At 31.1% G+C, this 13,495-nt stretch overlaps 1 protein-coding gene across 1 annotated transcript; it reads right to left on the bottom strand.

The window, feature by feature from the left end:
* Window positions 1–10,788: 10,788 nt before the first annotated feature.
* Window positions 10,789–12,474, bottom strand: LOC107961788 (photosystem I reaction center subunit III, chloroplastic). Its single transcript, XM_016897918.2, has 2 exons — window positions 11,526–12,474; window positions 10,789–10,972 (listed from the first exon to the last, which is right to left on the bottom strand). Exon 1 carries the CDS (start codon window positions 12,207–12,209, stop codon window positions 11,535–11,537), a length of 675 nt encoding a protein of 224 aa, XP_016753407.1. The 5' UTR covers window positions 12,210–12,474; the 3' UTR covers window positions 10,789–10,972; window positions 11,526–11,534.
* Window positions 12,475–13,495: the final 1,021 nt, after the last annotated feature.

The following is a 13,495-nucleotide window of genomic DNA, read 5'->3' as shown; positions in this document are numbered from 1 at the left end:
GATTATTCATCAAGACTGAAGATCTCCCTTCAATTCCCATTCAGGAGTTTTGGGTTTTCTTTATGTTTTGTATTCATTATTCTTCTGAGATGTTTTCTTTTATAATTATGAACTAAACCCCCTAAATACTTAAGGGGAATGAAACCTAACACGAATCTTGTTATTATTATCTGAATTGTATGATAAAAATTTGACTTGTTTTTAACTATGTGTTCTTAATTCTTGTTTTAATATCCTAGGATATTGATTCAAGTCAATGCGCTTATTTAGATGAGAAAAAGTCCCTATCTAAGAGTAAATTTGTCATAATTAAATGGAGTTGATTGCACGCCTAGAGATAGGGTAACAAGATTTTTCCGGATTAGGGTGAAACCTAATAAGGGGATCCATAGATCGAGTTAATGCAACACTAGGGTGTTAATTAGAAAGAGATTTCAATTAATCAATCTAGGGTTAGACGTTATTAGTCTCGAGAGAGATAATAATATAACTTAGGGATTTCTACAGATCAAGTCAAATGAATAAATCTTCTGATTCAGAGTCAAATAACAAATGAAGTCTAGGTGGATTTTTCCTTGGGTATTGTCTTAATCAATCGAGTTTTCCCAAAAGTTTTTCCCCAATTTTCTCTCTGTGCACTCTTAGTTTAGTTAATTAGTTTAGATAAACAAATCCCTTAATTTTTAGGCTAGAAAATAAAAATAAAGTAATTACTAGTACTCTTGGTTCCTTTGGGTTCAACAATCTGGTTTTGCTAAAACTATACTACTGTTCGATAGGTACACTTGCCTTCATCGTGATAATAGTTAGTTTCAGGAACGGTTAATTATAAATTTTTAAAACCTGTCGCGAATTTCATATATCAATTACTTGAAAATAACAGTCAAATAGAATATGAGTTTTCGAAACTCAGTGTGTAATAGATAACGTAATAGTTAAATTATATAAGACAGATTTAGTAGAAACAAATTCATATCAAAATAGTACAGATATGGACACATAATCCTACCCCCATCTGCTATACACTAACTTTGACCATTCCAACACACCATTTAGGGTATGAAACACTCATCCAACCCTACACACTACTTAGTGTCGATATGACACTTTACAGAATACTTGCAGCTAAGTTGCCAGATAAATAGACGAATTATCACCTTTTACAAAAACACTTCCTCCACATAGCAAAACCCACCCTAGATGCAAATGCAGAACGTAACAGAAATCACGCATATTTACAGTATATACAAATAACATAGCAGATACAAAACATACATAGTATTTTTCAGTTTACTCATAACCTATTACGTAGTTTACTTATCATATGACGTTTCTGATATATGATTAGATATCAGAATTCATCCAAACAGATGACCGAATTTCATATTTTTACAGTCTATTTGAGCACATATCATCCTCAAGGAAGGCTTACAATCGTTCAAAAAGACGTGTATGACTTTAGGAAAAATTTTAAAATTTTAGGCCTACACGCCTGTGTGGTCCACATGTCCCAAATAGCCTAGATCGTGTGTTGCACATGGCCTACCACACGACCTGGCACACAGTCGTGTGGCTTCGATAGACAACTTTTTCAGCTTTTTCTGATCAATATTTTTCGTTTTTTGCATTACACATTTGGATAATTCTTGAAATGAAATCGACCACGAGATGCCAAGAACCTAAATTCAATAATTAATTAATTAATTAATTCTTAATATCGAGACACTGACTTCCAAAATTTCATTCAACTAAACAAGAAATATGAAATTTATCATGCCTAAATTAAATCTTCTAACGTTCAGACACTTACTGTTGAACAACCAGCAACCACTCGTTGCTTATGTTGTTGGAAGAACAACTCTCACCTCTTGTTCTCCTCCTAACGAAACACAACACACGCACATTAATTTCTAAACACTTCTTTCACAAAAGAGATAATTAAACAAACCTGAATAGCACAACAACTATACGAACTTATTGTCTTGCCCAAACCATGAATACATACGAGCCCAAAGTCTCAAGGAAAGAACAAAAAAATAACAAAATATAGCAGCACCTTTACAGTAAGAAAAATAATGAAGAACAAAAATTGAACAAATCTTTTCTTGGGATGAAACAAAAGGCGACAAAAGGAAACAAGAAAGTATGAAAGAAATTAGAGAAGCAAAACGTTGAATTTCTTTACCGGAAACTAATTGAAACACACAAATAGGGATTTGGGGAGAAAGAATAAGAGACGTAGCTAGGTAGCAAATTTTTAGGAACTCTTTTTTTTTAATTTCAAAAATCAAATGAGGTAGGATAAAAACAAAATCAACAAAAAATAATAAATAAAATAAATCGATTATCTAAACTAACCCCAATACACATTTAACAGATTTCTTTGACTTCAAATTGAACTCAATTTCCTCTAACCGTACAACCCACAAAATGTTAACAAAAAAAATCCTAATAGCTCCTATAGAGATTCAAACCTAAGACCCACAACCCACCTTCAAAGCCCTTAACCACACAATCAGACACTCAACTATGATATAGTTCAACAAAACAGAAACTAAGATTTTTGGGGCGGTACAACTCTCCCCCCTAAAAGAAATTTCGACCTCAAAATTTACCTGACTCAAATATATGCGGATACTATTGTTGAATAGTGTCTTTAGGTTCCCATGTGGCTTTTTCAGTGTCATGATTCCACCAGAAAACCGTAGAACTTTCTTTTACTAAGGCACCTTCAAAAAAACATAATCACCCACAGAATACTCAATATCCCTCCTTTTCAAATATGCATATAACTTCTGTATATCAAAAGTCGTCTTAGGAAGATCTCAAATCAGTTTAACTTTATCCTTAGTAGAATAATGGAAATGTACAAGTGTACACAATCGCAACAAGTAATAAAGTGACAAGTAAATGTCAAGTTATCGTACCGACAGGGACTGTGAAAAGAATTGTTTATGAATGAAATTTTAAAAACACTTTAGTGAAGAAAAATATTTTGATTTGAGGAGGTGATTAAAAACTAGGATTAACTAAGTAAAATAAATAAAAATAAAATAAAAGTTTCAATGCACGATTTCAAAAGATGATTTTAATCAAGATGACATAATTGTGCTAGATTATTTACATTTCTTAACTTGGAATTATTAAACTCATGTTTATGTTGTTACGAATAAATTCACGGCAACTCGGTAATTTGCTAACTTATGAATATACTTACCTATCAAAATCAATTTATCTCTTGATTATGTCCTTATGTAAATTCAACCGATTAAACAATTTTTAATAAGCAAATGTGTTAATGCACATACATACTTATGAAATTAAAATAATCGCTTGTACATATCTCTATGCCAATTCAAACAATTAATTCAATCTCATAAGCACAAAAAGATTACGCGAGGTAACAATATATTTCTACCTTGAAACAGTTTAATCACAATAATCTTGCAAGTTATGCAAGGCTAATATATCATTAGATACCGTTGCTAATTTAACCTTCAGCTACCTTAGATGATTAAACATGCACTGATTAAGTATTGTGTCAATTAATTATAATTTCAATCCATTTAAATAATTAATTCATTAGTTACCTTACAATTATAATGTAAGAATAACTTAGTCATGGTTTTACTTAATCAAACATCTTATCGAGGTCTATAACAACACAAACACAATTTTAATACATTAAGTAGACCAAATGAAATAAACCTAACACGAATTAATTCAAGTCATATTAATTAAATTAAACATATCAACATCGCAAATATTCATATACATGCTCATCATAATAACAACAAAATTAAAAGGATAGGGAACAAGAATCAAATCTGGTGTTTTCTCCGTGGCTTGATTAGTTTGCTCCGCTCCTCCTTCTCCTCTTGTTCTTGTCAAATCGAGGCTTCTACGAACACTTGAATGCTGATCCAAATGGTGGTTCATTGACTCTTTTTCAAGAGGTGAAATCGGCAAGGGAATGGGGAAGAAAATGAAGAACAATGAAGAGAGAAAAGTGAGAGAGAAGTGAAAAGATGAGAATGGTTGAGATGTGTTTGAAGTGAGCAGGCAATGGGGGTATTTATAGGTTGAGAAGGCTGCTAAAAATAGCCAAAATCAGCAGCCAAAGACTCCATCCATGGCTGGCCACACATGTGGCATGTTTGAAGATTTCAAATTTGCTATTTTAAGGTAGGGGCAAATCTAGAAAGGCATAAATAGTGGAGTGGTTTGAATGAAATTTGAAGGAGTCTTCAAGAGCCATTTTGTAAAACCCCATACCCGTACCTGAGACCGGGATAGGATATGAGGCATTACCAAAATTTTCAGAATAATTTCAATTAATTTATATTATTTAGTATTCATTTTCATGTTTCATGTAACATCCTTTTCATATATTCAATTCAAAATATCATATAAAATACGATACAATACTTAAATTTTCATATTTACATGCTCATTCAGGGTATCCGAACCTACCTGACTAAATTGCAGAAATACCAAGATTTAAAGGCATATTGGTAATTTACCATTTTCCCAAATTTCACCCAATCTTAAATTGATAATTTCATTCAATTTATTAATTTAGATAATAAAACAATTTATTCCCTTCAATTTAGTCATTTTTGGCATTTTTACAAAATTGTCCCCTAAAGTTTTACTTTTATTCAATTTAGTCCATGAGCTTAAAACATGCAAATTAGCCATGCTAACTGAATATTCATATATATTTTTCCTCCTCCTCCTCCTCTCCATTCCACATCCTTAATGTATATAACATTCTTATAAGCACGATTTCACAATTTACTTATTAATGCTCACATCAATCTGTTCACACGATTCATAGTCACTCAATTATTTATAATTCGAGTTACAGAGCTCAAAATTAATATCCGTAAATTTTACCTAAAACTACACTCACATATCATTCCACCATAAAATTTTAAGAATTTTTGGTTTAGCCAATTAGTACAGTTTATTCATTTAAGTTTCCCCTGTTTCACTATCCAACAGTTCTGATCTCTCTTCACTAAAAATTAATTATATCACAGTACAAAACTCAGATAATGTTCCCATTGATTTCTATTGAAAATAGACTCATTAAGGATTATAAGTATATAAATTTTAGACTCTAATTAATTTTTTCCAATTTTTTGTGATTTTCCAAAGTCAAAACAGGGGAACCCGAATTCATTCTAACATTGTCTCACAAAATTCATTATATCTCATAATTTACAAATCCATTGCTTACACCGTTTCTTCTATGAAAAACTAGACTCAATAAGCTTTAATTTCATATTTTATTCATCTTCTAATTCGATTTCTACAATTTATGGTGATTTTTCAAAGTTAGTCTACTTCTGCTGTCCAATATTGTTTTAGTTCAAGATGTTTATTACATTTTTCCTCTAAATTTCAAAGGTCATACAATTCAGTCCTTGCTCAATTAGCCCATCTATTAAGCTAATTTTTCTCAATTAACATTTTATTCCATCATTCTAAACTATTACACAATCTTTAAAAATCAGAATTTTAACACTAAACCTTAATTCACAACTTTTTCACAATTAGGTCCTAAAATCAATTTCTATTGAAATTACTTGATAAAATCATCAAACAACAAAATCAAAGCTTCAAATTCATTTTATTTCGTCATAAACAGCTAAAACTTATCAATGATAGCTTTTAATTTTGTTCATAAAATCAAAAACTAATGAATTAAACACTTGGACCTAATTGTAAAAGTCACAAAAAACATAAAAATCTCAAAGAAAAGGGTAAGAATTGAACTCACATATGTCGAAGTATGAAAAACCAGCAGCTTTCAGACCTCCCATGGCGTTTTTGCTGAAGAAAAATGATGATATCTTCAGATTTTTCAAATTTGTCTTGTTTTATATGTTTAATTTGCAAAATTTCCCATTTTGCCCTTGTTTCTCCTTGTCTTTTTTGCTGATTTTCTTGCCCAACCGTCCAGCCCATACAATTTGGGTCCAATTGCCTTTTAAATCTCTCCTTTTTAATCACTTAAACTATTTAATCACAATTTAATAAATTTTGCACTATTTTCAATTTAGTCCTTTTTAATTAATTGACTAACCAAACGTTAAAATTTTCTAACGAAACTTTAATACTAACTTAATAACACTCCATAAATATTTATAAAAATATTTATGGCTCGGTTTATAAATCCGAGGTGTCGATACCTCGTTTTTAACCAAATTTACCTGATTAATTCTTTTAAAATCTCAAAATTCAGTAATTAAAAATAATTCTTTTAAGTTCGCGCTTGGCCTATAATTATTATTTGTTAAAATTTCTAAACTTACTCGTCAAATTTAGTGATCTCGAATCATTGTTTCTGACACCACTGAAAAATTTGGCTGTTACACATTTTGCAAGCCAAATAATCAGCCAAGCAAGCTGATTGGGTCAGCATGTGGGATGGTTTTGGGCTACCCAGTGCTCAGTTGGATCGATTTTCTCGGTTCAGCTCAACTGGGCCCCTTTTCATAATTAATTAATAATAATTTATTTAACCCAAATTAAATTGGATTAAAATTAAAATGAATTATATTATGAATTAATAAACATAATTTGGACCGTCTTAGGCTGAAAAATTAATTGCTTGATGCTTCAAAATTGTTTCTCGGTTTTGCGCTTCTAGTAGTGTTTGTCGAGCCGTTTTTCGCCCTTTGTGTAAATATGTCGAAAACAATCAAATTTAATCAAAATTTGATATAAAATTAATTAAAATTCAATATGTTCATAATTTGAGTGCAATTTAATTATTTTATAATTATTATATATTTTTCAACAAGAATTTTACTGAGGCTACATGAATTTGAGTTAAAAAAGGCATGAAAAAATGTGTATATTTTCGTGTGTCTCTATTAGTAAAAACTCTTCAAGCTTTATTGAAAATGTTTTGTATGTCAACGGTCTTAAATATAATCTATTGAGTATTAGTCAATTATGTAATAAAGGTCTCAATGTAATATTTGAGTTTAATGGATATAAAATCATTGACATTGTATCTAATAAGATTATGCTTATTGGTCATAGAATAGGAAATACATACATGGTGCATTTAGAAGACTTGCATAATTCAAACATTTGCCTCTTGATTAAAAATGAAAATACTTCTTTGTTGTGGCATAGAAAATTAGGACATGCTAGCATGAGCATATTGTATGAATTGGCTAAATATGACTTAGAGGATTGCCAAAATTTGATTTTAACTTAAATAAAGTTTGTGATGCATGTGTTAAAGGCAAACAGAGGAGAGTTTCTTTTAAACCTATTAATGATGTATCTACAAGTAGTGTTCTATAATTAATTCACATTGATCTTTTTGAACCAATTAAAACTACTAGCTTGAGTGAAAAACAATATGCTTTTGTGTTTGTACTCTAGATTTACTTCTGTTCTTTTCTTAAGTACTTAAGATGAAGCTTTAGAAAAATTAATCACATTTTTAAAAACTAATCAAAATGAAAAAAGTTACTCTATCACTAGTATTAGAAGTGACCATGAAACCGAATTACAAAATCTTAGTTTTGATAATTTTTGCAACTCAAATGGTATTATTCATAAGTTTTTTGCACTTAGAACTCGTCAACAAAATAGAGCTGTTGAGAGGAAAAATAGAACTTTAGAAGAAATGGCTATAACCATGTTTTGTGATAATAATTTACCAAAATATTTTTGGGCGGAAGCCACAAACACTGTTTTCTATGTTACTAATCGAGTAATGATTAGGTCTATTTTGAAGAAAACTCTATATGAACTTTTCAAAGACAAAAAGCCTAACATTAGTTATTTTCATCCTTTTGGATGCAAGTGTTTTGTTTTAAATAATAGAAAAGATAATCTTAACAAATTTGATGCAAAAAGTGATGAAGGAATTTTTCTTAGTTATTCCTTAAATTCTAAAGCTTATTGAGTCTTTAATAGAAGAACTTTAATAATTAAAGAGTCCATACATGTTGTTTCCGATGATTCTAACTTCCTTCCTAGAAAGAATTATTGTGATGATGATGATGATGATGATGATGATGATGATGATGATGATGATGATGATGATGATGATGTGGGAATATGAAACAATGATGAGAAAATTGATCAATTATCAAATGAAAGGATCCAAGAACATACATAATATGCTTTATAGGAGCTCACCCAAGAGGAAAATGAAATCCATCCAAGAGAGTATAATTGATGATAAGATTTTGGGAGATCCATCCAAAGAGATAATCTATGATTCATATATATCATGTTTTTTATTCTATACAATTAGGTGTATGAAATCATTAGAAATAGCCAAAATGATTGCATCCTCTAAGTTATTTTTTTTTCCTATTTTTATGCTATTGCACCTTAATATTTATTTGGTATTTTATACCTTAATGTTTATTTGTAAATGTTAGTTCACTTGCCTTTACTTTCAAATATCTATCTTTGGGCTAACCATTTTCTTTTGCTTTTAAGCTTTATTTGTTGATTTTTTATATAACAGAAAAGGGAGAAAGAAAGGTAAATTTAATTGGTATTTGGTTGATTAATTTTTAATGATTAATATTTTAATGTCAACACCTAAGTGACCAGTTTTTCACACTCAAGTCATTGTTTCAAAATTATAAAATCAAGTCTTTAATTTAAATTGAACTTTAACAATGGGGAGTAGCAAATTCAAAAACAAATTTACCAAAATATTTTGTTATATCAAAAAGGGGGAGATTGTTAAACTAGCTTTATTTGATAAATTGTTTTGATATAACAAACAAAAATGTTTTTTTAATAAAATTTGTTTTTGAACAAAGAAATTATAAAGTTCAAAGCATAAAAGTCATTTCAAGACTTCCAGACATCTTAGAAAATGTGTTGAACACTTAGAAAAAGTTTGGACAAATTTCAAAAATGGTTTAAACTTTTTTAACTCAATTGAAATATTTTTAAATCGATTAAAAAATTGCTCCCTACAAAAAGTATCAATACCTTTCATAAAGTATCAATACCCATACAATTTTCATTGATACCTTTTTTAAGATCGATATCAATCTTGCTTACTGACTTGAAACAAAAATTGAACATTCACAATAAGTATCGATACCTTCTAAAAAATTATCGATACCTATTGTATCTTTATCAATACTATCTTTGATATTGATACCGTTTTTGTATTTTAATTTGATGATTTTTCAAATAATTACAAAAAGTATTGAGATACCTTTTATCAGGTATCAATAAAATGTCTTTTGTATCGTTGTAAACTAACTTTAACGGTCATTGAATCAGGCATTAAATGCTAATATTATCTACTTGTAGAAAAAGTATTGATACCTTTTGTTGTAGGTGAATTTAATTATTTGATATTTTCATCCCGAAAGGATCTATTCAATTACTTAACAACGGTTGAAAATCAATTAGAGGACATAAATATCAATTTTTAAAGGCTCTACAATAACAAGTGAGATTACAATAGATCAAGTGTTTCAAGATAAGAAAAATAAAAAATCCATTACCAATCACTTTGTACTTTAATTCTTTATCTTCTTCTTGTAAACACTTGTGAGCATTCATTATATTTTCTATCAGCTCGAGTGTTTTCATTGTATTTGTGCTTAATTGGCAAACATCATAATCTTATGAGGATTATTTCTTTGTTTGCTTTGTGTCTTAAGGTTTGGGTAGAAATCTTAAGGAAGTTTGTAAGGTTAAACCTTGTCCTCAAAGGTTATCAAATTAGTGAATTTGAGAAAATCCTTAGTTGTGAAAAGTTAAGGAAGTGGAGTAGGCAATTGGGATTGAACCACTATAAATCATTGCATTTATGGTTTCATATTCTTTCATTGCTTCTATCAAAATTTTTAAAAGGTCAATTCCCTCTCTTGGCTATTTCAGTTTGATTATTTGAACTAACAAAAAGGTTTATCATTTCTCATCCATGTGATATCTTAATTTTGTCTGTTGAAGTCTATCAAACTGTTGGAATTAAAGGCTAAAAGTAAGAGGGCGATGCTTGAGATGTGCCTAACACTATCCTTAAAGATATTTTGTGGACAGTGTATCTTTCAGATTCAACTAGCACTTTTGTTTACCAAAGGAAACATGGAGCAAGAAGAACATATCAAAAATAGAAGGGATTTCCAGAGAGGAGAAATGCACATAGATTATGGAGTTGGTAGTAATGTTATGAAGATCGTTACTGAGATGTAATAGGAAGGACCTCTTATTGGATCCTTATGGTACTCGATCTGACAATGACCCCTGTGAAGAATGAAAGAGAATATTTAATCAAACAAGCTTTTCCATGAACGAACTTCTCGTAACCAAAACGGTTGGCTCTGTGAGGTGATTAGGTACAACAGTCTCAAACAATTACAATTGTGAATACTGGAATGATCACGACCTAACGTATTGGTTTTATATGTCGTGCAATATCACAATGAAAAGTGAACTACGAACAGAGAAAATGGTATGTTTACGTCACAAGTGAAGGTCCAATACAGAGGTCTCTAAACCAAAGGACATGCAAATATTATATATATAGTTTTAAAAAGGAAACTCAAGCTTGGCATTTTCAGCCGGTGCTTCACCATTTCTTCCTTGGGCATAACTATAAGGTTGCCAACACAAAACAGATTAGATTTCATATTACCTAAAATTATTTTTTTGACAACTTTTTATTGTGACCATCTATTTCTCTCTCTCCTTAATATTTTCAAGATTTCATGGTATCCTACGATTCCCCTTTATAACACATCTTGTCACATGGAATATGGATAACAAAGATTGAAATGGAAAGTCGTTCAGTTAACAAATGTTTCAACATTAGCATTACATAAGACTCAAAAGTATGTTTTTTTAAACAACATTTTTAAGTACAAGAAATTTCCCACCAAGAATATTCAGTCTAAAAGCACTCCCATCTTCTTCCCTAGCTATTCCTTGGAGTTCAAGTCCTTCCATTCGATCCCTGTAAAAATAAAAACCAAAATTAATACACCAAAAAAATGAAGGCAATTTGTGTGTTCTTCTATTTCCTTTCTTCGTTAATTTCACCATTCTTTTTAAAATTTAGAATATTACAACGATAATAAGACGAGTTATAATCATATAAGCTTAGATGTGAGTATGGTGATATAATTATACTCTCGATCCCTTTACCTTCTACTCATTTGAAATTACTACTTCTATTTTTAATCTCAAGAATCTATTATTTGATTCAATAATTGAAGTTTAATGTGATATTTTTTAAATAAAAAAATGTTACTAATATGATTAATAAATGAAAATATCGAATTTTGGGGTGTAAAATTGGATTCGGAATATAAGATTGCAAGGTTTTATGACACACTATTTCAGATTAGTAATTTACTACTTCAGAATAGTAAGGTTCAACATCATTAGATGGAATATGGCCAACACATGTTAACCCTTACACTATAAGGCAAAAACATGCTTGAATTAGCGTAAAATAAAAAATAAAAAAAAGGGGGAATTTTTTTGAAGAGAAAGAGAAGAAGGACCTGAGGAGATTAAACGTCCTTGACAACAAGGTCACCATTGATAAGCTCTCTGTAAGCAGCGACTGGCCAAATAAAGCCTCTAAATATAAGACCGGTAGCCAAAGGCACATCAATGATGATCTCCTTCATGGCAGGCTTCTTATCATCGCTAATAGCAATGAGGTAGCTCCTTCCAACCCACCCGATCCATCCAGCGATGTACAAGAACAAGAGACCAGGCGTGATGAACTCACCCCAGTGCCTCTGATCACCGCTTACTATCAAATGAGGCAACCCATCAGACCCACACAGCAGCCCGTACTTCCCGTAGTTGTCAAACCGTCTCTTGGTTTTCTCGATGGTTGCTTTGATAGCGAGAGCTGGAGCGCTGTCAGGGGCGTATAGCTTCAACGACGATTCCAGCTTCTTGATCTGCTGCTTCTCACGTTTGGCGAATTGCTTGGACTCTTTGCATGGTGTGAGGCCTGCAATATCAGCTACGGCAGGCTGTGGGGCTGAGAGAAGAATGGAAGAAAGAGCAAGAGCTGCTGAGAAGGCTTGGAGTGATGAAGCTGATGATAGTGGCGATGAAGTCTTGTCGGTGGAGCATACCACCAATGATCGTGAAACTTTGGGGGTGAGTTTGGAGTTTAGCTTTGGCTTCAAAAGGGATTTGGAGAGGTTAGTGGGGATTGTAAGAGACATTTTGGGAGTATAGTAGTTGTGGTGTGTGGTGAAGAAGGAGGGGAGGAGGATTTGAGAGAGAAGGGGAAGGATGAGTTTTAGATTCGGAGGAGGGAAGGACTAGTGGTGGAAGGAAAGATAAGATGAAGTGGAATATGAGATGTTAGAATGCTGAGTTGGGTAGCTGCGATTGGGTTCATGGCTGTTTGGTTGTAAGTTTCAGATTCTCCCTGTATCCATATCTATATCTGATATAGCTCTTATATACCTACATAATCTACTATTCTATTTAAATAATAATAAAAAACTATATTCTATATATACCCATAGGCTTCCTTTGGTCAAATTTTTATTTTAATCTTATAAAAACCTCTATATTATCAGTTAATCTAATAAATCCTAAATTACTTTTATTAAAACTAACATTCTCCTACCCTACTATTTAAACAATTCTTGGAGACATCATATAAATTACTATTCCTAGATGGAATCCAACTACTAATTGCGTTATACTACGCCCAACTTGTTGATATTTTAATAATTTCTACAGAATTTTATGGGAGCATTTCGATAATAAAGTGATTATTATTTTTCCATAATCGCCAAATTAGTATTCCAAAAAGCGTTGACCAAGGGACTCCATGCCTCGTCAGCTGCCCATGACTTCCTAAGTTTGTTCTGACCAATTCAAATAAATTGTTAAGAGAAAAACTGAGACCATCTTGCTCTCGGCACAATCAATTTCCAGATATCCTTAGGTATTGGACAGTCTCTGAGAATATGTAAAGTGTCTTTTGTTTCGTATTGGCACATTGGACATACTTTTGTTTGGTTAATTCCTCTTTTAACCCTTTCTAGGTTTGTAAGCAGGCATTGTTTATAAACTAATCATAAGAAAAACCGAACTAGTAAAACCATTAAGGAAGTTAATTATTTACACTAAGGATATGTTTCATCAATTGAAAAATTAAATGCTGAAAATATAAATATTGAATTTTATAAGTATTAAATTTATATTATAAAAATGTTTGATATATTAATAAAAATTAAGTATGTAACAGGCTAATTTGCCTGGGACCATACTAAAACCAAATTACAAAATAATAATAAATAAAAAAAAGCAATTAAATGTCCACTATAGTCCAATTACAAAATGCTGGCCCAAAAAAATAAAATAACCAAACAGAATAAACTAAATCCAGTACACCAGGCCCAAGTTAACCCTAAACCCAAACAAACCCATAACCCAATACTCAAAACAAAACAAATTTGGCCCAAGTGGCCCAAGACCAGATTATTCACAGAAA

Source organism: Gossypium hirsutum, chromosome A06, assembly GCF_007990345.1.
Source record: "Gossypium hirsutum isolate 1008001.06 chromosome A06, Gossypium_hirsutum_v2.1, whole genome shotgun sequence".
Lineage (NCBI taxonomy): Eukaryota > Viridiplantae > Streptophyta > Magnoliopsida > Malvales > Malvaceae > Gossypium > Gossypium hirsutum.
This window is presented reverse-complemented; position numbering and strand designations above follow the sequence as displayed.